The sequence below is a fragment of the Diabrotica virgifera genome, chromosome 10 (genome assembly GCF_917563875.1).
Source record: "Diabrotica virgifera virgifera chromosome 10, PGI_DIABVI_V3a".
In the NCBI taxonomy this organism is placed as follows: Eukaryota; Metazoa; Arthropoda; class Insecta; order Coleoptera; family Chrysomelidae; genus Diabrotica; species Diabrotica virgifera.
The window spans coordinates 25,415,845-25,441,604 of NC_065452.1; the positions used below are offsets into that span (position 1 = coordinate 25,415,845).

The 25,760-nt window shown below is 32.6% G+C and overlaps 1 protein-coding gene across 3 annotated transcripts in view; it reads right to left on the minus strand.

The window, feature by feature from the left end:
• Positions 1–1,316: 1,316 nt before the first annotated feature.
• The window catches only part of LOC114339797 (uncharacterized), a 69,646-nt gene continuing 45,202 nt past the window's right edge, over positions 1,317–25,760 (minus strand). For 2 of the 3 annotated variants that reach the window (XM_050641425.1, XM_028290481.2), the window contains exons 4-5: positions 11,190–11,379; positions 1,317–1,684 (exon numbers count right to left, since the gene is read on the minus strand). In XM_050641425.1, the coding sequence (XP_050497382.1) occupies positions 1,399–1,684; positions 11,190–11,379 (476 nt within the window). In that variant the 3' untranslated portion in view covers positions 1,317–1,398. The remainder of the gene's footprint in view (positions 1,685–11,189; positions 11,380–25,760) is intronic. The other variant, XM_028290482.2, reaches the window with a different exon arrangement.

The following is a 25,760-nucleotide window of genomic DNA, read 5'->3' on the forward strand; positions in this document are numbered from 1 at the left end:
AGAAAGCATATGATAGAGTTCCTCGAGAGATTATGTGGTGGGCACTCAATAAGAAAGGAGTCCCTGGCGAATATGTAAAGATTGTGAGGGATATGTATGAGGGAGTAACGACTAGTGTTAGGACAGGTGTGGGAGAGACTGATAAATTTCATGTGAAAGTAGGATTGCACCATAAGGCTTTGTGCTTAGTCCATATTTATTCTCATTAGTTTTGGACCAGATAACAGCGAAACTACAGGGTAACATTCCATGGTGCTTAATGAATGCTGATGATGTCGTGTTAGTAGGAAATAGTGAAAGAGACTTAGAACAAAAACTGGAACAGTGGAAGCAAGCTCTGGAGGAAAAAGGTTTAAAACTTAGTAGGACAAAAACAGAGTATTTGGAATGTTAATTTAAAGATGGAGTTACTACAAATAAAATGGTATCTTTGGATGGTGAACTGATTGTAAAAAGCAATAGTTTTAAGTATCTGGGATCGGTATTACAGAGTAATGGAGAAATAGATGGAGATGCATGCAGTAGAATTAGGGCTGGATGGATGAAGTGGAAAGAAGCGAGTGGTGTGTTGTGTGACAGAAAAATTCCAATGAAGCTGAAGGGAAAATTCTATAAAACAGCCATAAGACCGGCTATGATGTACGGAACTGAATGTTGGGCAGTGAAGAAAAAAGAGGAACAACGAATGCATGTGGCGGAAATGAGAATGCTTAGATGGATGAGTGGAGTGACAAAGAAGGATAAAATTAGAAATGAGTATATTAGGGGAAGTCTAGGTGTGGCACCAATTGATGCCAAAATGAGAGAGCATAGGTTAAGATGGTTTGGTCATGTTCAAAGTCGAGACGTTAATCACCCAATACAAAGAGTAGCTGAAGTGCAGATTCCTGGAAGGAGTAGGAGAGGAAGACCAAAGAAGGCCTGGGGGGAGACGATAAGGCAGGACATGTTGGTAAAGGGGATTGACATTGATATGACCCAAGATAAAATTGTGTGGAGAAATGCAATTAGGGAAGCCGACCCCGCATAGGGATAAGGCAAAGAGAATGATGATGAAATAATTTTTATTTTATATTTATCTTTTATCAAATGACTTACAATAATTAATTTATACAGATTTTAAAAGAAAAGTTTAAAATCATAAATTGATTTTTGCTATCGACATTTCTACTAGGTACTTAGGTAACCTAGCATACTTACTTAGTTTATCAACAACAAAAATTGTTCTTTATTCTCAATGCTCAGTAAACTCTCAATTGGAAAAGTTTATTTAGTTTTGAGTAACGTATGCAAGGAGGTAAGAAAAACTATACAAATATAAATATTTTAATGGTATTTTATTCTTATTTTATTTTAATAAATATAAACTACATAGTTTTATATAAAGCGTATTTACAGTTATTCATCTTCAAAACTCGACATTTTTACCAGTAACTGACTTGAATGAAAACCTAAAGATTCCATACTTTTGTAGCTCAAATAAACACCCTTCTTGTATTCCTCAATCTCTTGAGGTGATACGGAATTTAACGAAAATGCTGAACTTCGAGCTCCTAGAAGAACATCTTGTGTTAACATATTTCTTATTTCAATTTGAACTTCGTAGTTTCTTGAAGACTTTTCACAGCCTAGATGCCATACCCAGATCAGAATGTTGGAAGCGCTTAAAACAAACAAAATGTGTCTAAAAAAATCAAAAATATTGTCATCCTATTTACTATTTTTAATGGGAATAAGTAACTGACCCAATTGAAGCCGGCAATGGGATAAGACAGGGGGATTCCCTGAGTCCTTTATTGTTCAACCTGATCATGGACGAAATAATAAAAAAAGGAAGAACTAAAAAAGGATACCAAATGAAAAAAAAAAACAACTTAAAATAATCTGCTATGCAGACGATGCAATATTAATCTCTCAAAGTGAAGATGATTTACAACGTATGCTGCACCAATTTAACATAACCGCCAGAAAATTTAACATGTTAATTTCCCAAAAAAAAAACAAAATGAATGGTTATAACAACAGATCCAATAAGATGTAAATTGGAGCTGGAAGGTCAGATAGAACAAGTGATGGAGTTTAAATACCTAGGCATCACACTATCTAGCTACGGAAGGCTCGAAACAGAAGTGGAAAATCAAGTGAATATAGCAAACAGAGCTGCAGGTTGCCTGAATGACACAATATGGAGAAATAAAAATATCAGGAAAGAAATGAAAGGCAGAATTTACAAAACAGTCATCAGACCAATAATGACATACGCGGCAGAAACACAACCCGACACAGAGAGGACAAAAAGATTGCTCGAAACAGCAAAGATGAAAACCCTTCGAAAAATCGATGGTAAGACTCTATGGGACGGAGCTAGAAGTACAGATATACGACAGAGATGCAAGGTGGAGAACTTTAGTAACTGGGTAAGAATCAGAAGAGTAGAATGGAATAACCACATAAGCCGAATGGCAACAAATAGAGTAGTAAGGACAGCGAGAGACGGTTCCCCAAGAGGAAAACGATCAGTGGAAAGACCACCAAAACGATGGAACGACAACTTGCTGGAGGCACATTGAAAAAAACAGACAGTCATGTTTACACAAAAAGGAGAAGAGAAGATGATTATAGTGTAATGGCAGTATTAATTTAATTAATGTTAGTGGTATGTTGATATCAGTAATAAATAATTACCAGTAATAAAAAAAGTCATGTCTATATAAAGAGAAAAAAGAAAAAAACAGCGAAATACCTATGTTTAAATCTGGACGTTAAACACAAATGGAAGGAACATGTTAAAAAGAAAACTGAACAGTTGGAGATAAAGTGCAAACATATGTATTGGCTGATATTAGGTAGATACTCTCAACTTCTCATTCAGAACAAAGTACTGATTTACAAACAGTATTTAAACCGGTGTTATTATAAGGAATATTGTACGTGCTCCTTGGTATGTTCAGAATGACGATTTATGTAGAGACCTAAGTCGAATCTATTCCAAATGAAATTAAGAATGTCGCCAGGAGACATGAAGAGAGGCTTCATAAGCATCCCAACCATGCACTACTTCAGCTTCTTGTCAACCAACCCCAGATGCGAAGGTTCAAGAGGACTAATACTCCGGTCAACTTACACATCCGAGGTTAGAAAAATTACCATCAAGCTGAAAATTGGCAGGATTGTTCAAAATACCATCATAAGTTTTATCATAAAATTAGATCTAACAAAAAATGTAGACTAGATAATTACTATAAACAATATCTTATTACTGTTTTTCCTAAGAGCCACCGTTTTTGAGATACAAAGATTTAAAAAGTTGTAATCGTCATAATATGCGCACACGTTTACACACCACCTTTGAGGTAGTGTAGGGGAGAGTTGGATAAAACGGGATAGTCGGATAAAACGGGATACCTAGCCTAGAGACCCAACTAGTGCTGCTATCAATCGGACAACGACGAAAACTTGTTCTCAGTCGTCATTTTAACATTCTCAGTTCGTTTTACCTCGATGCCATTATTTGATGAAAAGTTATTGTGTTTAGAATTGTTTGACTCTATTTTTTTGGTACTTTGTACTTTTAAGTGCGTTGTTTTCTACATTATATTGCCTACATATCTAAACATATAATTCCGGTGACTATTACATTTAATTAAGCACTCATTAACGAATATTCTCATGTGTAGTCTATCTAATTTTACTTTCACGTTTAGGCAGGAGCCATTTTTGTTTTGAAAAATGTCTGAGTTGGACAAAACGGGACACTTATAAGTTGGATAAAATGGGATACAATTTTTTATGTCCCGTTTTATCCACCTATTTATTTGTTGGCCTATTAATTTTTTAAATAGCGATAAAGCGTGTTCTCATACTGCAGAAAAGAACAACATATGTTTATGTGACTTTTCGTTTATGTGAAAAGGTCTTATTTCCCATTTTGCAATAAAACATAAAAAAGGCCTATTTTTAAGTTTCTGACTTCTGAAGATATTGCTTTTTCAAAGGTAAATTTTGCTTTACAGTCTTATATATCTACTTACATATATTTTTTAGATAATTTTATGCAAAAAATTAAATATTGTGTAAACAAGAATGGTATCCCGTTTTGCCCAACTCTCCCCTACTTAGCGCGTTTTTTAACGTGGTTTCTTCAGTAGGCCTATTCCACGGATCTGTTATGATTCTGTTTAATTTGAAGCTATTGAATGATTGATATTGGTAAGGGTTAAAAATGATAAAAGTTATAAAAAGCGGTATAAATTAAAAAAAAGGGAAATTTGTCCAACTGGTTCATAATTTTCTAGTACTTCTGCTTCCTCTTCTCCTTGTTCTTCTTCTTCTTCTTCACCTTCTAGTTCTTCTTCTTGTTCATCCTGGTTGCAAGTAAATTGCCTCAATAATGACACATCGCATGCCTCCTCGATAGAATCAAATGAATCCTCAATTGTTGGTGATTCAACATTGGAGCACGACCGGTTTTGACAATTAGTGCATGCTACCGAACAAAACAGTCCAACTTTCTTGCAACCGCATTTAGCGCTACATCCCTTTTTACAGTTGCAAAAAATTGTGTTCAGGAGTTTTCCCGGCGCAGGTGGGAGTAAAGTTTGAATTGGTTCTATGAACTGTCGACTAATTTCCATCCCCAGTCTTTTGGATCTAGCTGATAACCAAGCCACACTTGAACTTGGTAATATACCCGAAAAATATGTTGATGAGCAGCCGCTGAGGTTGGAGGAAGACAAGATAATTGCACTTGTTTTTTATTTCGAGTATTTTTAAAGAAACATACATATCGAAACTTATCTAAGCACGTAGTTTTTTTAGGCGCTAATTGCGTTGGAAATAACTTCTTGTGGAGTTGAATTAGTTTTTTTTTAAAACTTCAGCACATTCAAGTAATAGGTTTAACACGTATTTTCACTCCGGAGTAGTACTCAATACTAATTATTAATACCTCAAGGGTGTCATCTACCTGAAGGATTTCGCCACCCAGGAAGATAACGGTGTAATTGGCATAATAGTAAACAAACAAAATTTGCATAAAGTTTATTGTATATTGAAATGTTTATTAGTACTTAGCAATAAACATTTTGCGTAGAAAGTTGGCTTTCATTGTGTTCAAACCCTTCTGAGAAAAGAATAGCTTGGGTGATTAGATTAGCCGACGTACCGATAGAACGTGTTTATTCCGACAAAATCCATCTTTACAAATTGAATAGGACGCATAAGTAAGAAGAATTATTATAAGTTAATACTTTGTCATATCAATTTACTACTTTTGTTGGGAATAAGCCGTAAAATTGCAATAATAGTTCTTATTATTTTCGCGTTACATTCACTTTGTAAAGATTTTTTTGTTGGCACTGTAATATAATACAGCTTATACATTGCATCCCTCGGTAGACCGCAAGTTGTATAATAGAAACATTATCATATTTATAATATCTTATATTATTATGTGTAATATAAGTTAGGTAAGTTGACCGATAGAATATTATGTTTACTTGTATTACAGCTTCAGTGATGTATATACGTGGTGTACTAATACATATTATGACGATTAGAACTCTTTCAACTCTTTGAATCGTTGTATCTCAAAAACGGTGGCTCTTACGACAAAAAGTATTAAGATATTTTTTACAGATAATTATCTAATCTAAATTTTTTGTAAGAACTAATTTTATGATAAAACTTACCGTTTCGCTGAAAATCGCTAAAAACCATATTTGGTGACCTTTCACCCCGCGTAAATTTTTTAGTTCGGGTCGGATTTATGAGGACTTTTTAGATTTCATTAATGATGGTATTTTGAACAATCCTGCCAATTTTCAGCTTGATGGCAATTATTGTAACCTCACTCCTATTTTTGAGTCTAACTAGACCGGTCTATAAACCGTTCGAGCTTGTGTAATGTGAGGCTTAATAGTAATGTGTGCAGTATAGCCAGGCTCGGCCCATGGGGTGTGCGTATGCCAGGGCGGATGCCCAGGGCAGCAAATTTGAGAGCATTTATCTTTGGCGCATCATGGTTGGCTCAATTTTAAAGGTTTTCGGGTTTAAAGGTTCAGTTTTTTGAAATTTGTTTTTATCAAAAATTTAAATTTTTAGTCTTTCAAATGGTGATTTTTAAATTGCTTAATGTTTAAAAAACAAAGTACCGGTGAATTTTTGAAAAAAGGGCTAAATCGGGTTTTAAGGGTCGTAGGACATTGTGTTTTATTTTTTAATATCATGTAAAAATGCCAATATTTCGAATAAAAAAAATTAACTTCCTAGATGATGATGCATCTGAGTTATTTTAAATGTTTATGAGCTTAAAATTGTAGTACATTGTTTACAGTATTTAAGATAAACTTTTGAATCTGTAAATAATTTAATTCGATAATATAACCGCAAAAGTTTTTCGTCCAAAATCGGCGGGTGAAATTTCCTCACCAAAATAATCTTTTGGCTGCGTTTATAAGGGTATGTCATAATCCCACAGGTATTTTCCTCACCAAGACCAAAATGGTTATTTCAGTTATTTCAGGTAGATAGCTTTTACTAAAAGGCATTCAATTGAATTATTTATCTACTATTAAATTACAGTAGGTACCTATAACAATTAATTAATTAATTATATTATATTTTTAGTCCCAATTGTAATTTTGACAAAAATGGCATGTTTAATAGAAAGTGATCGCGGTAAACCTTACACAGTAGTGGTATTTGAAAATTTTATTTTTTATAAAGTGAAAGTTTTAAAAAGTGAAGAAGTGTTCTGGAGGATAAAACAACTTGTAGTGCGAAATTTTTTACTATTGGTGCAACTTTTACAATATCTAGAAGTAGCCGACAACATAATCATGAACCAGATTGTCAGAAGTTAGATCGAACAATTGTTTCTAACTATTGTAAACGTAAAGCAGAAGAGAATTGAAAAACCAGCAAAAATTATACGCCAAGCACTTGCAGCTAATTTGTCTGAAACAATTACTACGATTGTTGTCAATTACATAAGAAAAAATATATAATTATCGACGAAAAATGATGCCTGGTCGACTTCCTTCCAATATTGATGAGGTTCAAGAATTTGCGACGGGTGTGCTCAAAAAACAACCAAGAGGGAAAATTTTCTCTTTATAAACTGTGTCAAAAGTAGGATAATTGTATTTAGTTGTGAAACAAATATAAGACTTTTAGCCACATTGAATTTTATTATATGGATGGCACATTGCAATTATTCATTATTCATGGGCTAATTAATGGGCATTATATTTCTTTATTATACTGTTTACTGCCAAACAAAAAAAAAACAGAAATTTACAACAATATTTTTATTTGTTAAAGTTAAAATCAGAAATTTTTAAAGCTCTCAAAATTGAGTTTAATGTTAGTAAAATTTTTGAAGATTTTGAAAAGGAATGCATTGAAATGTATCCGAACACTAAAATACATGGTTGTAAATTTCACCTACACTAAGCTTGGTATAGAAATATCTTGGTCTCTTGATTTAATCTCAGAATATAAAAATGATTCTGAAACAGGCAAGTGGCTCAAACATACTTTTGGCCTTACATATAAAACCAGAAGACGTATCAGATTGTTTTGTGTTTGATTTAATGTCATGCAAACCAGGAAATGAAATTTAAGATAGATATGTTGATTATTTAGTTGAAACTAATATAGACGAAAATGCCATATTCTCCCCATATTTGTGGACAGAGGCAAATTCTTCTGTTATTCGTATTACGAATGCTTGCGAATCTTTTCATTCGCATTTTAATTTATCGTTTTGTAATACGCATCCATCCATATATATTTTCTTTGAAAAAGTTAAATAATTTCAGGTAGTTACGTATGTTAAAATTTAAAGTTTGCATATTACAAAACCTATCAAAGATAAACAAGTTAAACTGAAATTGAAAAATGTAGTAAATTTATTAATAAGATATCTGTCTAATCAAATGACTAGAATGGATTTTGTAAAGTGTCTGTCTTATTATAGTAAATATTAAATAATAATTTATACGTCTTGCATATTATCTATATTATAAACTATTATTATAATGATGATTATAATGATGATAATATAATGATGATAATGATTGATCTTTTTTATCTTTATTATTATAATGTAAGGAAATTAATGTCTTGTATTCGGATTTCGGATGCTTTTATAATAGACATTCTTAAATTAAACCTATATTTTTATTTTATTACCTGAGTGAGTTGTGAGGAAAATACCTACCGGATTAATAGGAACCTTTAAATTTGGTGAGGAAAATACCTGTCGGATTATATGTTTTTACTGGTTGGTGAGGAATTTACCTCCGCCCCCAAAAATTATGCTCATTTTCATAGTTGATTTTCTCGTGAACGGATTAAAGGATTCCACTGATGTTTTTTTATTATTTTAGATATTTCTTTTGTATTTACACTGTTGGGTATAGGTTTACTGTAACTTCTTGTTTGAGCATATACAGGGTGGAAAAAAGAAATGTTTTCCTTATGTGAAGTTTGAGATTCCATGTAGGGAGGAAAAGGTACATCGAAAAGATAGTCACCTGAAAGTGTTCTCATGTTTTGTGAATATTAGTAACAAGAACATTTTAGAGGCGCAGGATTCATAGTTGAAATCAAATAACTAAACGAAAATGCAAAATTCACGGCGTAATACAATGGGAAAGAATGAGAAGATGATACAGACAGTGGCGTAGCTGACAGGCCTGCAGGGCCCGCAAGGCGGGGGGCTCCGACCTTAGGAGGGGCCCCTTAAAGCCTTCAAGCTTAGTACTTTTACTTTCTTTAAATTGGGGACCAAAACATATTTTCCTGATAAGTATCAAAATGGGGAATTTGGAAGGAAGTATAGTGAAGCGGGTAATTGACGTAGCTTATTTTCGTGGACATGTTGGTAGTTTAGCTGAAAGTAAATCCCAAAAAGGTAATTTTTTGTCCGTGGTTCTTTTACTAGCTAAAATGATCCTGGTTTAGCTAAATTAATCGATAAAAACAATAACTTAAAAACAAAACGGATACAAAGCGAAGTTATACATTTGATGGCTCAAGAAACTTAAAACAAATTGATTAATTTAATAAAAAAAAAATGGTTTTATTCAATAATTCTTGATACCACAAAGATATTTCAAAATACGAACAGCTTAGTTTTATTTTCCGGTATGTAAAAATTACTTGCGATGAAAATAATTATTTACCTTCTAAAACAGAAGTTGTTGAAAGTTTCTTGGGATTCATTCGCATATTAGGAAATAGGCATGGTCACAAGCTCGCGGAATGGGACGTTTCGATGCCGCCGGTTCATCGCCGGCCGTTTCGATGCCGCCGGTTCATCGCCAGTCCATTTCATCGCCGTCATATCTCGCATTTCCTAGAATTCCTAATTAATACTAAAAATAACTAATAATTGTAACTGTCGAAAATTCGGAAATATATCAGATAGTGATTAATTGACTGGCGATGAATCGGCCGGCATCGGCATCGAACTGGCGGCATCGAAACGGCGGCGATGAAACGTCCTAGACCCCAAGCTCGAGCTTAGCTGGACTCGGCTCGAGGCTCGGCCCGTTTGAGGAGCCGAGCTTCAAGCTTAAGACGGTTTGTTTCTTGCGAACCGAGCTTCGAGCTGAATCAATTTTTTTTTTTTCGAGCCGAGTCGGGCTGAGTTCGAAACGAGCAGAGCTTTCCTTAACGAGCTTATCAATATTTTAGCTAATACTTAATACATGTTCTAATTCATTTATTTCTGCTGCGACTGATACTTCTGTTTGGGAATAAGTAATTCAGACTATAAATATGTATTTTCAATATATACAGTGTATCCGTAAAACATGGAATAAATTCCAGCCGAGCCCAGCTCGACTCGGCTCGAAATATTTGAACCGAGCTGACACGAGCCACGAACTTAACCTGCAGCTCGAAGTTCAAGCCGAGGTTAGCTCGAAAGTTAAAGCCGAGCTCTGTCAAAAGCTCAGATCGGCTAGAATCGAGTCCATCCCTATTGGGAAATTTTAAAATTCACATTCAAAGCACCTTTCCGTACACAACTGCAAAGGAAAGAGGTATGACGGGGCAAGCGTTATGAGCGGTGTATATTCAGGCGTACAAAGGCGCATAACTGACATTGAAAAAGAGCTTCCTATGTTGATCGTCGTGCATCCCATAATCTGAACCTAGTATTGACTGATGCCGTTGCTGGTGTAGAGGAGTTGTTTTTTTTAGGATATAATTAAAAGATTATATGTTTTTCTTTTTAGTGCAAGTAATAAAATATGGGATGAACTATGTGCTGTTATGACTTTGGATTCATCGCGTTTGCCAACACTTAAAATATTATGTGAAACCCGGTGGTCATACAGACATGATGCTGTTATGGCTTTGCATCAAGCTTTCCAACAAATCGCAATGAAATTTTTCATTGATTGAATTGAATTCATTGCATAAAAAAAACGATGAAAAATTAGAAGCTAATGCATTATTATATATGAACAATTGTGAATCTAACATCAAAACTTTTGCAATCTGAAACGGCCCTTCAACTTTTTGAAAAAAACTCGTGATAATTTTCGAGAAATGAAAATTTTGTTTTCCGAAACTTTAGTAGAAGCAGCAGGAATAGCAAAGTAGTAGGGTATTATTATAATATTATACCTATATCGGAATTTAAAAATAAACGGATAAAACGTATAAAAAAAATTACGATGAGCTACGACAAAAAAATAACTTATAGCAAATTTTTTTTAAGTTAATGTTTTCAATGTAAATTTAGATATAATATTGCAACAACTTACTAATAGGTTTGTCGGATTAGATACATGTATAATAGGTTTTCATGTCTATTCCCAAAAAATCTTTTAACACTAACTGATGAAGACTTATACAAAGGCCAAATAATGTCATTGACATATATTTTAGTAATAATTATACTGTTATTAGTTGTCGTTATGTTTATAATACGGGAGCCCACCAAAAATTGTTGCGGGGAGGCCCCCCAATCTTCAGCTACGCCACTGGATACAGAAATCAGTCTGTTTCAAGAAGTAATAATGAGAGAATGCAAGAAGTAACAACAACTTAAGGTAAGAAGAGGGATGGCAATGAAGTAGACCTTAAAAAGATATCAAGACAGCGTCTTACCATTTACCCAATAAACACAAGCCAGTGACAACAATAAAAACAATTAAACAAGTACTCACCTTTTAAGTTCTGGTTCATTAAATAATTTGACTTTTAAAAAGAATGTTTGTCCTAGTGTCAACAAGGTATAGCAATATTCTTGGTTGTCGTGAAAATCTCTTAAATATAGATTCAAATTGTCGGCAAAGTACTGAACCAATGGTCCAGTCTCGCTATGATTCTTTACAAAATGTTCAAACAGGCTAGTGGCTGCAAAAATTTAAAATATTAGATACAATTTTACTTTGAATATCTCATTAGGTACAATTGATAAGAGGCAATTAATAATAAACGAAATAAAAAAAATTAAAAAATTGTATGAAAGCATCACGTATAGTGTAAGTAAAAAATATAAAGCAAGACATTAAGAGCGGAACGTGTTTACCGACCAGTTTGAATTCGGTCTGCGCAGTTACTTCCTGGAGTGTAATTAAGTGTACCCAGGGGCGTAACAGAGGGCCCCGCAGCATGAAGCTTGCGGGGGGCCCCAATCGTTTAAGGGCCCCATTTTGTCATCTGATATTATGTGAAAATCTATTATTGTTATATTATTTTTACGTTGTCTGTTTAAATTTAAAAACGTAAATATTTCTAACTAGACGTATTTGCCAAGTGAATCATCTCATAATATCTAGAAACTTAATCCCTTCCGGCCTACTGAAATTTTATGGCAGCGACAATAAACTATATAATGATTTGTACGTGACTATTGAATATTGAAAGATATTAGAATTAGAATTTGCAGAATTTAAGAACAATATTTTTAAATCTAAAAATGGGTTTCTTTCTCTCTGTTCTTTACCTACTTTTAGTATTTCGATACAATATTATCGCCAGTAATTTCATATTGGTTATTTGCATTGGATGTTATTTATGTTTGTGTTGTTTTACGGTTATAGTTGCATCAGTTTGGTACGCATTTATTTAACAATTATTGACGACTTTTCTTGTGTAATCATTGGACAATCTCTCAACAGATAAACGGTAAGATAAGGAAATTATAACACTTACGCTTTAGGGAAGTCAATGTAGAAAAACTTTCATTGTTTCCTTTTCGGAAAAAATCAAACAAGCTTATATTTTTCTAAAACATTTTTTGTTAGTTTATACAGTATGTCCCTGGTTGGATCCATATGGAAAACTTTTTTATTATTAATTTTACGAAAAAAAGTTATTCTTCCTAAAAAGCTCTGCATGGTCCAAAACCTAAGATTCAACCATCAGATATCAAATTTTATGAATATTATACGAGGTATGTCAAAAAGTTTGAATTTCACTGAAGAGTAAAGTAGCTTTATTTTTCACAATATTGAAAATTGCTATTATGAAAAGTTGTTTGGAATTCAAAACTATATTCTAATAGGCAATTACATCCTTCTAATTGAAAAAAAAAATTTTTTTGAAAAATTATGAATAACTGACATTATTTTCAGTAATTTTAATTCTAATAACTCTTTTATTATTAATTTTACGAAAAAAGTGATTCGTCATAAAAAGTTCTGCATGGTCTAAAATACTCTAAAACCTAAAATACAAACATCTTATGTCAATTTTATACGAGGTGTGTCAAAAAAGATAAATTTAGATCAAAAGTAAAGTACCTTTATAGTTCAAAATATTTCAATAAGAAAGATGTAATTACATACTGAAACATGGTTTTAATTCTTAATAACTTTTCGTAATAACAATTTTCGATATTGTGAAAAATAAAGGTATTTTACTCTTAAGCCAAATTCATATTTTTTGACATACCTTGTATAAAATTGATAAAATTTGACATAAGATGGTTGTATTTTAGGTTTCAGACCATGCAGAACTTTTTATTAAGAATCACTTTTTTTCGTAAAATTAATAATAAAAGAGTTATCAGAATTGAAATAACTGAAAATAATGTTAGTTATCCATATTTTTTCAAAAAAAAAAATTCAATTAGAAGGATGTAATTGCATATTAGAATATAGTTTTTAATTCCAAACAACTTTTCATAATAGCAATTTTCAATATTGTGAAAAATAAAGCTACTTTACTCTTGAGTGAAATTCAAACTTTTTGACATACCTCGTATAATATTCATAAAATTTTATATCTCGTGGTTGAATCTTAGGTTTTGGACCATGCAGAGCTTTTTATGAAGAATGACTTTTTCTCGTAAAATTAATAATAAAAAAGTTTTCCATATGGATACAACTTACAGGGACATACTGTATATCTTATCTTAAAGTGAAAAATTCTACTCACAAATGCCTCTAATTGTTTATTAATTCTTTAAACAATAAAACTCTTTTATATTAAATAATTTTAAAAGATATCGGTGAATTCATCATTTTATGTTCAAAAATGTTTCTATTTGCTTTTTGATTATGCTGAATTCGAATATGTCATTAAATCAGGGCCATAAGTACGATGTTGGGGGCCCCGGGGTAAACGTGATCTGGGGGCCCCCTACCGGGGGTCTGGGGTTAATCACCCAGCAGAAGGAGTCCGGGAAAATTGATATTTATCCACTTGAAAACGCATTTTAATGTACTCCATGACTGAAGTTTCCTGTACCTACCTACATACAGTGGAACCTCGATTATCCGTCTCTCCATTAACCGTCACCTCTGTTAACCGTCAGGGTTCGTACATAAGTTGTATTGACTACAGAAGTAAAAAATGAGTCATAAATTCATTTTGTTTGAGCATTGCGATAAGTCGATAGGCCAAGTGAAATTCGCTGAAATCAAGTATATTCAAATGGGAAATAAGCCACAATTTTACCTAAAAATGATTTTATTAACGTTTCGACGCCCAAGTCGGGTGTCGTTATCAAAATACGACACCCGACTTGGGCGTCGAAACGTTAATAAAATCATTTTTAGGTAAAATTGTGGCTTATTTCCCATTTGAATATACTTGATTATAAAAATGCCACAAGAAAATAGCTTCAGAACAACATTCGCTGAAATCATTCTGAAATGTACAGTTTTGCTATCACCATATTTTAAGAATGAATTAACTGTTTTGTTTTCGTGGCCTAAAGAGGACATAAAAGAATGGTTAATTTGTGATGAGGACGCAAAAAGCGATCCATTGTTGACAGATGATGAAATCGTTGAAATGGCAACAGAGGCGGAGGAAGCAGATTCAGAAGCTGACACAGACTACAGCTGACAAATTGATTAGATGTACGAGTACGAACACAAATCTCTCTTATATTGTCAAACAAAACGTACAAATAAAATTTGAGAGCTGTACTATGAATTTTGAATTTTTTTAATGTTCTGTTAACCGTCTTTTCGATTATCCGTCATACCCTTGGTCCGGTGCCCTGACGGATAATCGAGGTTCCACTGTATTGCTATTTTAGTTGACCAACACAAAAATCGCGTTATATTGCCTATAGGCAGTATAACGCGATTACAATCGTGGTGGCCCCTTCGCCGGGGGCCCCGAGGCACTGCCCCGGTTGCCCCAATGGTAGTTACGGCCCTGTCAGACATTACAATTTGAAAATTCAAAATAAATTTTTTTGAGCATTTATACAGTATGTCTGCGTGGCTTCGAACCATATGGGAAACATTTTTATTATCAATTTTACGAAAAAAGTTATTCTTCATGAAATGCTCTGAATGGTCTTAAATCTGAGATACAAAATAAGCCAGATAAACCATCAGATATCAAAGCTTATCAATTTTATACGAGGTAAGTCAAAAAATAGAAATTTAACTCAAGGATAAAGTACTTTTATATTTATTTAACAATATACGATTTTAATTTTAATATGTAATTACATCCTTGTAAATAAAAAATTAATTTTTCCAAATATTTCTCAAATTACCGATAACCAACATCATTTTATTACAATTATAATAACTATTTTATTATTAACTTTTTAATTTTACGAAAAAATTCTTTATAAAATTCTTATCAGATTCTTTATAAAAAGCTCTGCATTATGTCAAAACGAAGATTCAATCCTAATACTATAACACATTTTACCAACTTTATACGAGGTATGTCGAAAAATATGAATTTCTCTCTAAGAGTTAAGTACCTTTATAGTTCACAATATTTCAACTGGAATGATATAATTGCATATTTAAACATAGTTTTTAATTGCGAACAACTTTTTATAATAAAATTTTTCAATATTGTAAAATATAAAGGTGGTATAGGTACTATTGAGCGAAATTAAGATTTTTTGATATACCTAGTATAAAATCAATAAAATTGAATATCTGATTATTGCAGCTTAAGTTTTATACCATGCAGAGCATTTTATGAAGAATAACTTTTTTTTTCGTAATATAGATATGTAATAAAAAAGTTTCCCAAAAGTTTAACCAAAAAGGTTCCAAGCTACGCAAACACACTGTATAAGAAATAAAGAAAGAATTGTTTTAACATTTACTATTTTTAAAGCTGGTTATTAAATGTATTGTAGGTAAGTTGTACAGAAAACAACAAAATAAGTTGTTTATTTGGAATGGGTCTGTATACCAATAAAGATGAGAAATGTAAGTTGTTATGAACAGTGAATGATAACGCTAACACAAAAAAGTTTTTGTTAAATAAGTCGTATTTAGCAATTGTTTAACGCGGGAGCAGTCGCGCTCACTTCTGTCACGTAAGCAGTCGCGCGTAGAACAAAATCTAACAATACGAATTTAAAACAAAGTTCAATTTTATAATATTTTTGTTTGCTTGTTATGTTAAAAATATCTATTTCTAACAATTTTAAAACTAATTGGTTCCCACCAAAGTCATAAATTCCACAAAAAAAATAAAAATGAAATTAAAAAATTAAAAAAAAATCCTACGCATTACTACAATCTTCTTCGAGGCACTTACAAGTGGAAAGTTATGTTGCAAAATTTTTCATTAAGTTATCACGGAAAATGATAAAAAGTTGGATTTTTTCTAACGGCGCGAGTGCTCCCGGGTTAAAAGGGGCCCCATTTCAAATTCTGAGGGGGGCCCCGACGGAGTTTGTTACGCCACTGAGTGTACATAAGTACCTACCTATCAGTATTTCAATCATTGTGTTATGCAATTAATATTCCAACCAATTACAAAAGTGTAACATGAAGTTTGAATTTAAAAATTTAAAGATTAATGTATAGGGAATTGCAAGGTATTTCAAATATCTTATTTGATCACCATTGTCATTAAAAAATTTTGTCATGGTTCCTGATAATGCCTTTGTGTCGTTTTATATCACCCTGTATATTAGCAGTTCGTTAATTTTCTCCAAGAGTTTGTTTTTGACATATTTCAGCTCTGAATAAATTGCGTAATAAAAGTAGGTATAGCCAAATCTTAACTAGAACTATACTAAATCTAAAATCAAGATGCAGTAGAAATAAACAAACCAAGGCACGTTAAATGCTACTAAGAGCCAGTGTTGCCAATCGCATATCTCTAGATTATCCGAAGATCGCTCGAAAAATATCCGATTTGTCACGAAAAGGTACGCTAGGTCAAAAATTATTCTGTTATAAAATCAATGTTGCCAATGTTATTCTTTTAGTCCCCTTAACAACCATCAAATAACAAAATCCGTTGTTCGTACGCCAATCAGTTGATTGTAATCAAATATCATTATGATAATTAACATAATTGATTGATTAATTAATTATTAATTATCAATTAACGTAACAATTATTAACATAATTGATTAATTAATCAATTAATCTCATAATTGTAATCAATTATGTTTTCAGCAACCCAATCAAAGTTGACATTGACAGTAAGTAAATATTTGATAATGATCAGTTGATTTTATTTCTGATTAGCGTTCGAACAACCGGCCCTTTAATCTACTGGATTCTCTATTTCACAGTTTAAAAATTTTCGTTTATAGATGAAAATCTCGTATCCTATCTGATTATTACCTAATTCATGTATGTAAATACTATTTACTTACTATTATTATATTATTCGTATTTTGTATTATCGTAAGTGTTAAATTCTAAATAAATAAATAAATCTAAATACAGTGGAACCTCGATAACTCGGATTAATCGGGACCACGACCGATCCGGGTTATCGAAAATCCGAGATAGCCGGAGAATATGGTAAAAATTAATAAAATACGGTATACTTACAGATAAACTCCGTTAGAATTGAAATAACATAAAATATATTTATAAATATGCACAGTATTCACAGTAATACCTACTCATTAAAATTACTAAAAAACACCAAACCCAAACGTAAGCAAATGGAAGCGAACAATACAAGACACACAATACTAAAGACCATTGTTTATAAAATAATTTTTTAAATAGTCTTTCCTAAACAATGCTGACAGTTTGAAATAAAAAGGAATAGATACTACAGACAGGTGGCTGTTGTTTCTGCGGCGTGTGCTATGAGTCATTTTTAATATCGTATAGTTCAAATTACGCACATACATATTATCTCTCAAATATTATATTACATACATTTTTATTGTTGAAAGGTTTGTCTGATAATTAACTATTTTGATTGGAAATAAGCCACAATTAAATTGAAAAATACAAAATATTGAAAATCAAAATGTTTATCTGATGAAAATCGGTCCGGGTTAGCCGGACTTCCGGGTTATCGGGGGCCGACTTATCGGGGTTCCACTGTATTTCATTATTTGGATGGTTATATTAATTTATTATAATTATTTAAGTAAAAAAAACACTTCTAAATATTATTTTATTAAAACGTAATAACTACCTAAAACTAGGTACTGGAAAAATAAATAATAAATAAATCAATATAAAATAAACTACAGCTACATTAATAGCATAGGCGCAAAATTTCTGGTCAATGCTTTTAAAATGCATTATTTTTTTCGAGTCCTGAGAAAGCTAATAAGTATTATTTAAAAATTTAAACGCAGAATGAAAGATTACATTATTACCGAGGGCCGAAAGTCCCTGAAGACTTCTATAATTTTTATTCTAATATGTTACAGGGGTAAAAGGAAAAGAGAATATTAAGAGTGATTTTTAATTTCAAATATATCATTCAAAAGAAACATTTTGTTTATTCTAGGGAACTTTCAGCCCTCGGTAATAATGTAATCTTCCATTCTGCGTCCAAATTTTTCAAAAGTATTTATTAGTTTTCTCAGGATTCGAAAAAAATGAATACGTTTAAAGATTATTGGTCCGAAATTTTGCGCCTACGCTCTTTTAACAACTAAAGATTTATTACAACTAAAACAATAGAAATGTATTTGACAATCTTGTAGTTATTAAGGTATCAAAGTTATTATTCATAATACCCGTGGTGCGTTCAACGTTAATGCCCGACTAAATAATTTTTATAGGCAAAAAATTTGAAGGATTTTTGAGTTAATTAGTAGATATCTAGATATTACTAGTTTCAAATAAGCAGATTTTTCTACAACCACTATTCCAAATGCATTTTTCTGCACAATTTTATGTTAACAAACTTAATATTTTCTCACAGAATAACTGAAAGTAGTGTGCAGAAAAGTGACGTTTCTGTGCCGGAAAGTTCTTTTCTGCTAGTACCATTACATTCCTCAAAAAAAAATCATAAATATAATTAGGTAAGTATAACATGTTTTGATGAAATGGTTTTGTTAAGATATTAGATTTGATAGAACTTTACAAAAAAGAACTAGATTTAACTACATCTCATGTCCGAGAAATCTGGAAACGTTTATACTTAAGCACTGCACTACATAAAATGAAATTAAAACTAAATCGTGCGTGAATTAGCTTTCATAAGTTTAAAGACTAAAAACTAAAACTCATAAATAACATCGGACGGCAGACAGTTTTTGAAATTTGAATTGGATTAGTATGCCTTAAGTGGATGCACTTGTGCATTTAAATTCTAAACAAAAGAATCGGCACATGTCCCTTTTGTCAAAAGATGAAAAGTATCGGATGTCAATAACATTCATCCAGTATAGGCTATTTATAAAAATTTGGGTGGAACCAAATAAAATTAATGTGTTGTTTGTGTTGGGAATATATGGATGAGAAAGTTTTACTCGATGGTAGATACACTGAAAAATATCCGCATATATCCGATTTATTTAAAGATACGAAGAAGATACGACAACTCTCAAAAAGGTACGCAAATCGGATAATTATCCGCCGATTGGCAACACTGCTAAGAGCACTCCCGAATCATAAATTTACAATGTAGGGGAAGGGGGGGGGGTATGATGGGGTAGCTAAGGAAAATAACAAAAATACAACATAATTACTACGTTTATTGCTATTACTAATTGATGGCACGTTACGTCATTAATCTAACTATGATTTGGTACAATCTTTGGAAAATCAACCTATCACATTTTTCAACAATTAGCCATTAATAATGAAAAACCATCTTGCCCCATACTATGGGGTATGATGGGGTAATGGAATTGGGGCATGATGGTGATACTAATTAATTCTCACAAAACAAACAAAAATGTGTATTTGCTCCAGATCTTCATTGTCCACCCTAGCACAAGCATTGTTGAGCTCAACATCCACAGATCTGGCAGCCTACCCAGGGTTCTGACGATGTCACTTTATCTATGGCTGTTTTCATAGCATCTCTCGACCACTCTGCTCTTTTTGTTTTTTTCTTGTAAGTACGTACCATGGTATTATCTAAAATAATAATCCAATGTTATTTATTAAGAAATTTAAATTAACCCAGACTTACCACCAATGTCCCATCATACCCCGCACCCAATACCCCATCTTGCCTCAACAGGTAACTTTGAACAAAAAAAGTTCACTAATTAAATGTTTAACGTATTCACACAAACAATATGCCATTATCAAAATAAGAATACTAGTAAACAACGATAAAAAAGACATTAATGAGGTGATCATAATTACCTTAAAATAACGATGGTTGTCCTTGCACAAAATTAGATCAACGGATCGCTAAAACAGTTTTCCGTTTGTAAACAAAAAACGCGTGCACTCTCATTCACGGTGTCTCTTGCAGGGACCGTTAGTCGAATAACTCTTCCTATTGAGTTACTGCATGCTATTCACCAACGTGTAGTTTCTTGTTTGTGTGCGGTACCCCGTCTTACCTCGAGACCCCGTCATGCCCCCCATTCCCCTATAAACTTTGTAAATCACAATTTTGGATTTACAATGTATATAAATTGTAAATTATGATTCGGGAGTGCTCATAGTAGCATTTAACGTGTCTTGGTTTGTTTATTTCTACTGCATCTTGATCTTGATTGTAAATTTAGTATAATACACCAGGGAAATAAGGCAAAAATATACCATGTTCGGGACACTTGAGCAGCCAGGTTGCAAATGGATTTTTTGGGTACTATACAGGGTGTTTCATTAATAATTGTCCATATAGTAACTGGTGAAACCTTATCACAAAATACGAAGATTTAACCTAAAACACTTAAATAAAATGTGGTTCCTTACTGAGTTACAGGGTGTTTTATCTAAAAATTTAAAAACTATTTTTGCTCAGTATTTTAAAACTATTCGACGTATCCTTTTCATACTTGGCAGAAAGTGCGACTACTAGACACTCTACTAAATTATGATAAACAAACGTTTCTAGCTACTACCAGAGGCGTACGACAGGGGATGGTGAATGGTTGACCCTTCTCAAATTCTACGCCACTGGAGGAATTACTATTTTAGTGCCATTTTTACATTCTACAATACTTCCTACGTAAATAATATACTCTTCACTGGTAACGATAAAGTCATTAGTTTTCGAGATATTTGAAGTTAAATATAAAACGGCACAGTTATTTGATTAATTTATGATATGATTCATATGATTACAATTTAAAAATTATTTGTACCCAGTACTTTAAAACTATTTGGCGCATCCTTATCATACTTGGCAGAAAGTGTAGGTACTGTACACCCTACTAAATTAAGATAATTAAACGTTTCTAGCTACTACCAGAGGCGTACGACAGGGGATAGTGGCTGGTTGACCCTTCCCAAATTCTACGCTACTGACGAAATTGCTATTTTAGTGTAATTTTTTGAGTTTGCAATAGTTTTTATGTCAATAATATACTCTTTATTCGTAACGATAAAATGATTAGTTTTCGAGATATTTGAAATTAAAAATGAAGCGACACAATACATTGACCAAAATAACCGTGTCGTTTCATTTTTAACTTCAAATATCTCGAAAACTAATGACTTTATCGTTACGAATGAAGAGTATAATACTTTCATAGAAAGTATTGGAGAATCAAAAAATTGAACTAAAATAGAAATTTCGCCAGTGGCGTAGAATTTGGAAAGGGTCAACCATTCACTTTACCCCGTCGTACGCCTCTGGTAATAGCCATAAACGTTTGTTTAACATAATTTAGTAGCTTGTATAGTACCTATACTTTTTGACAAGTATGAAAAGGATACGTCGAATAGTTTTAAAATGTTGTGCAAAAGAAGTTTTTAAATTTTTAGATAAAACACCCTGTAACTCAGTAAGAAACCACATTTTATTTAAGTGTTTTAGGTTAAATCTTCGTATTTTGTGCTAAGGTTTCTCCAGTTACTATATGGACAATTATTAATTAAACACCCTGTATACCTAATACATTATAAATACAAAAATGCCCGTCACAGTTTGGACGAGAAATTTAGTTATTAACAAATAATGGTCAAAAATGAGAGTTTTTAAATCGCTACAGGTAAAAATAGGGCAATTAAATGTCTTATTTATAATATTTTTCTTTTAGTAGATGAGCCAATGTTTAAAATAGCGTTTTTTAAATTTTGGTCAGATTATTTGTTGCTTCGGATATTGCAAAATAAAACTAAAATTTCGAAAATAAAAAATTTGCTATAACTTTTGCGAAAATGAATTTAGGACTTTCATATTGCACGAAAAGTTAAGTCAAACAGTCCATACAATGCACAACAATTTTTAAGACGATGCGTCAATTAGTTTAAATTTTATTCAATTTGTTTATCCCAAAGAGCTTTTATTCGCAATGTTATTGTTCAGAAAATAATAATGATACAGCAATTCTGTGAAAACAACATGAAAGAAGAATAGTCATATTTTCAACGCATTTAAAAAAATCATTAAAAAGTCATTTTTATCACTCAGAAAACATTTTACTAAAATACAGTCATTTTTGACTTATAAACAATTTGAATAACTTTGTTAATATTGACTGTAGGCTAAAACTATAATGGAATTTGAAAAACTGGTATTTCTATACGAATTTTTAAAGAAAAACTTTTCGCCTAGGTTAATTACGGTCAAAGTTAACCACTTTTTTATTTAATTGACGGCTACTTTGTTCATGACAATTAAGCAACCTAATTAGAGCCATTTTGAAGTTGAAGATATATAGGTTATGTGTAAAAGTTTGAGTAAACTTTGAACCTCAACAGAGTGGTTAATAAAGCTTTAAAAATGGCGTCCGAACGGAATTAATTCGTGGTCGGTAGAGGGGAATTACTAAAATACGTGCACTAAGAAAATGAAACTGATTCTGCAAACATATGCTGCGATTAATATCGCTGGAACTTGTTGATGCATTTTGATCATAATTTTTTTAATTTTTATGTACTCGTAGTCTTATAGAGTATGTTATGTACACACAACCACAATCCCATCTAGCATTACAAAATGTTAGGGGGAACTCCCCTTATCACTCAGGGATATGAAAAATAGATTACGACCGATTTTAAGACCTACCGAATAGACATATATAATTTCATAAAAATCGGTCAAGCGGTCTCGGAGGAGTATGGAAACTAACACTGTGACAGGAGAATTTTATAGATGTAAATATATAGATGGCTATTAACAAATAGGGGTTAGTGATAGAAGAGTGAAAATTAAGGGTTGTATGTATTTTTTAATTCTACATCATATAAAATTAGGGTAGATAATTTTGTCCAAAAAAATAAAAAAAATGTCAGGGGGGCAATCCCCCTTATAACTTATGGGTATAAAAAATAGATTAAAACCTCTTCAACGTCCTACAGGATAAACGTGTTAAATTTTATAAAAATCGGCCAAGCCGTTTCGGAGTAGTATGGTAACTAAAACTGTTACAGGAGAATTTGATGTATATAGAAGTACTTAACTGCGAATTAAATAATAAAAGTTGCTAACTTTAAACCTAATTAACCTAGACAAAAAGTTTTTTTCTGAAAATTCGTATAAAAATACCAGCTTTTGAAATCCTAAAGTAGATTTACTCTATAGTCAATATTAACAAAGTTATTCAAATTGTTTAGAAGCCAAAAATGACTCTATTTTACTAAACTTTTTTTGGAGTGATAAAAACGACTTTTTAATGATTTTTTCAATACTTTAAAAATATAACTATTATTCTTGCATGTGGTTTCCACAGAAATGCTATGTCATTATTATTTTCTGAACAATAACATTGCGAAAAAAAGCTCTTTGCGATAAACAAATTGAATAAAATTTAAACTAATAATTGACGAATCGTCTTAAAATTTTTTGTTCATTATATGGAATGTTTGACTCAACTTTTCGTGCAATATGAAAGTCTTAAGGCAATTTTCGCAAAAGTTATAGCACATGTTTTATTTTTGAAATTTTAGTGTTATTTTGCACTTTCCGAAACAAGAAAGGATCGGATCATAATTCAAAAAGTGCCATTTTAAACCTTAGCTCCTCTACGAAAAGAAGAATAGTATAAATAAGATATTTAATTACCCTATTTTTACCTGTAGCGATTTAAACGAAAAAACTGCCATTTTTGACCCTTATTTGTTAATAACTAAGTATCTCGTCCGAACTGTGACGGGCATTTTTGTATTTATAATGTATTAGGTATATAGTACCCAAAAAATCCATTTGCAACCTGGCTGCTCAAGTGTCCCGACAAAAACCTTATTTCTCTGGACTATAACTAAAGCTGTCAGTTAGACAGAGTGTTTCATTAATAATTAAATTGGAAATATTTTAACTGTAGATTCTTGGGCTCAAAATATTACGATTTAACCCAAATCACTTAAATAAAATGTGGCTCCTTACTGAGTTACAGTTAAATAGTGTTTTATTTAAAAATTGAAAAATTATTTGTACCCAGTACCTACTTTAAAGCCGTTTGACGTATCCTCGTCATACTTGGCAGCAAGTGTAGATACTGTCCACTGTACACCCTACTAAATTATGTTAAACACAAATGTTTCTGGCTACTACCAGAGACGTACGACGGGAGAAAGTCATTGGTTGACCCTTCCCAAATTCTAGGCCACTGGCGGAATTGCTATTTTAGTGCAATTTTTAGATTCTCTAAGGCCGATGCCACATTATGCGTTTTGACCGGATGCGTTTCCGCCGCATTCGGTGGAAACGCATAGTGTGACAGATCGGTCCGATTGAGTTGGAAACGGATGAGTTTTGAGTCATCGGTACGCGCTTACAAACTGCACCAGACTAAACGCATACTGTGACAGGTCGGTCCGGTTGCGTTGGAAACGGATGCGTTTTCACCGCATCCGGTCAAAACGCATAATGTGGCATCGGCCTAATACTTTGTATGTAAATAATATACTCTTTATTCGTAACGATAACGATACAGTCATTCGTTTTCGATATATCTGAAGTTAAAAATGAAACGACACCGTTGTTTTGATTAATGTATTATGCCCCTTTGATTAATTAATAGCAGTTCCGTCAGTGGTGTAGAATTTGGGAAGGGTCAACCATTCACTATCCCGTGTGGTACACCTCTGGTAGAAGCCAGAAACGATTATTTAACATAATTTAGTAGGGTGTACAGCAAGGGCGGCTCTGACAGGGAGGCGCTAGGGGCACTGCCCTCCCACTAGCTCACTTAATGTAGTAGATATCTCATCCAATTTATTTTGAATGAATCTTTCTTTATTTAAAAAGCTAATAAATATTCAGTCGATGCGACGAGATGCTGCAAAAAGTATACAAATACATAATTTAACAGTGTTTACCCGCACCATTGATTAAAAACAACTACACAGTGTAGTTTTTAATCAATGCCCGCACCCGATGATGGGCTCTTTTTCGAGCGACCGCGGGCACTGTTGTCAAGTTAGAAAAATATCGGGCGGTAGATGATGACTTGCCGTGTGCTAAAAAAGAAATATCCTCAGATTCAGGTAGTAACTGGCAACGTTACGGTATTTGCCATAGCAATCGGTATCGCTTCAGTATACTTCACTCCGGACACAGCCCGAGCTTAGTTTTCGGTCTGTTAAGTGTACAATCTTAATAATTCTGAACTCATTATTGTTAATATCCGATAATTCGATATGGCAACAAATATTAATAGTGTAGGTACGCTTTATTAAGACAAAAGTACTTTGGACTTTTTTAAATACAAAACAATTAGGACCTTCTAGACCAACATTGGACATAATTCAGGCGGGACAAAGTGGTAATAGAACTTTTAATCGAAAATGAAATAAGAAACATTATTTGTTAGCAGATTGATTATATCGCTTCTATTGTTTCAAGTGTTTATTGTTTTCACCACAAGTGGACGAAGCTTGGTTGGACTATCCGGGGTGTAACGATAAAACGTATCTCAGAGAAAATTAAAAAACAGCGTTAGCTCCAAGGCTCCAAACATATGCCATTATTGTGTTGAATACCAATTATTAGGCTCAATAAAT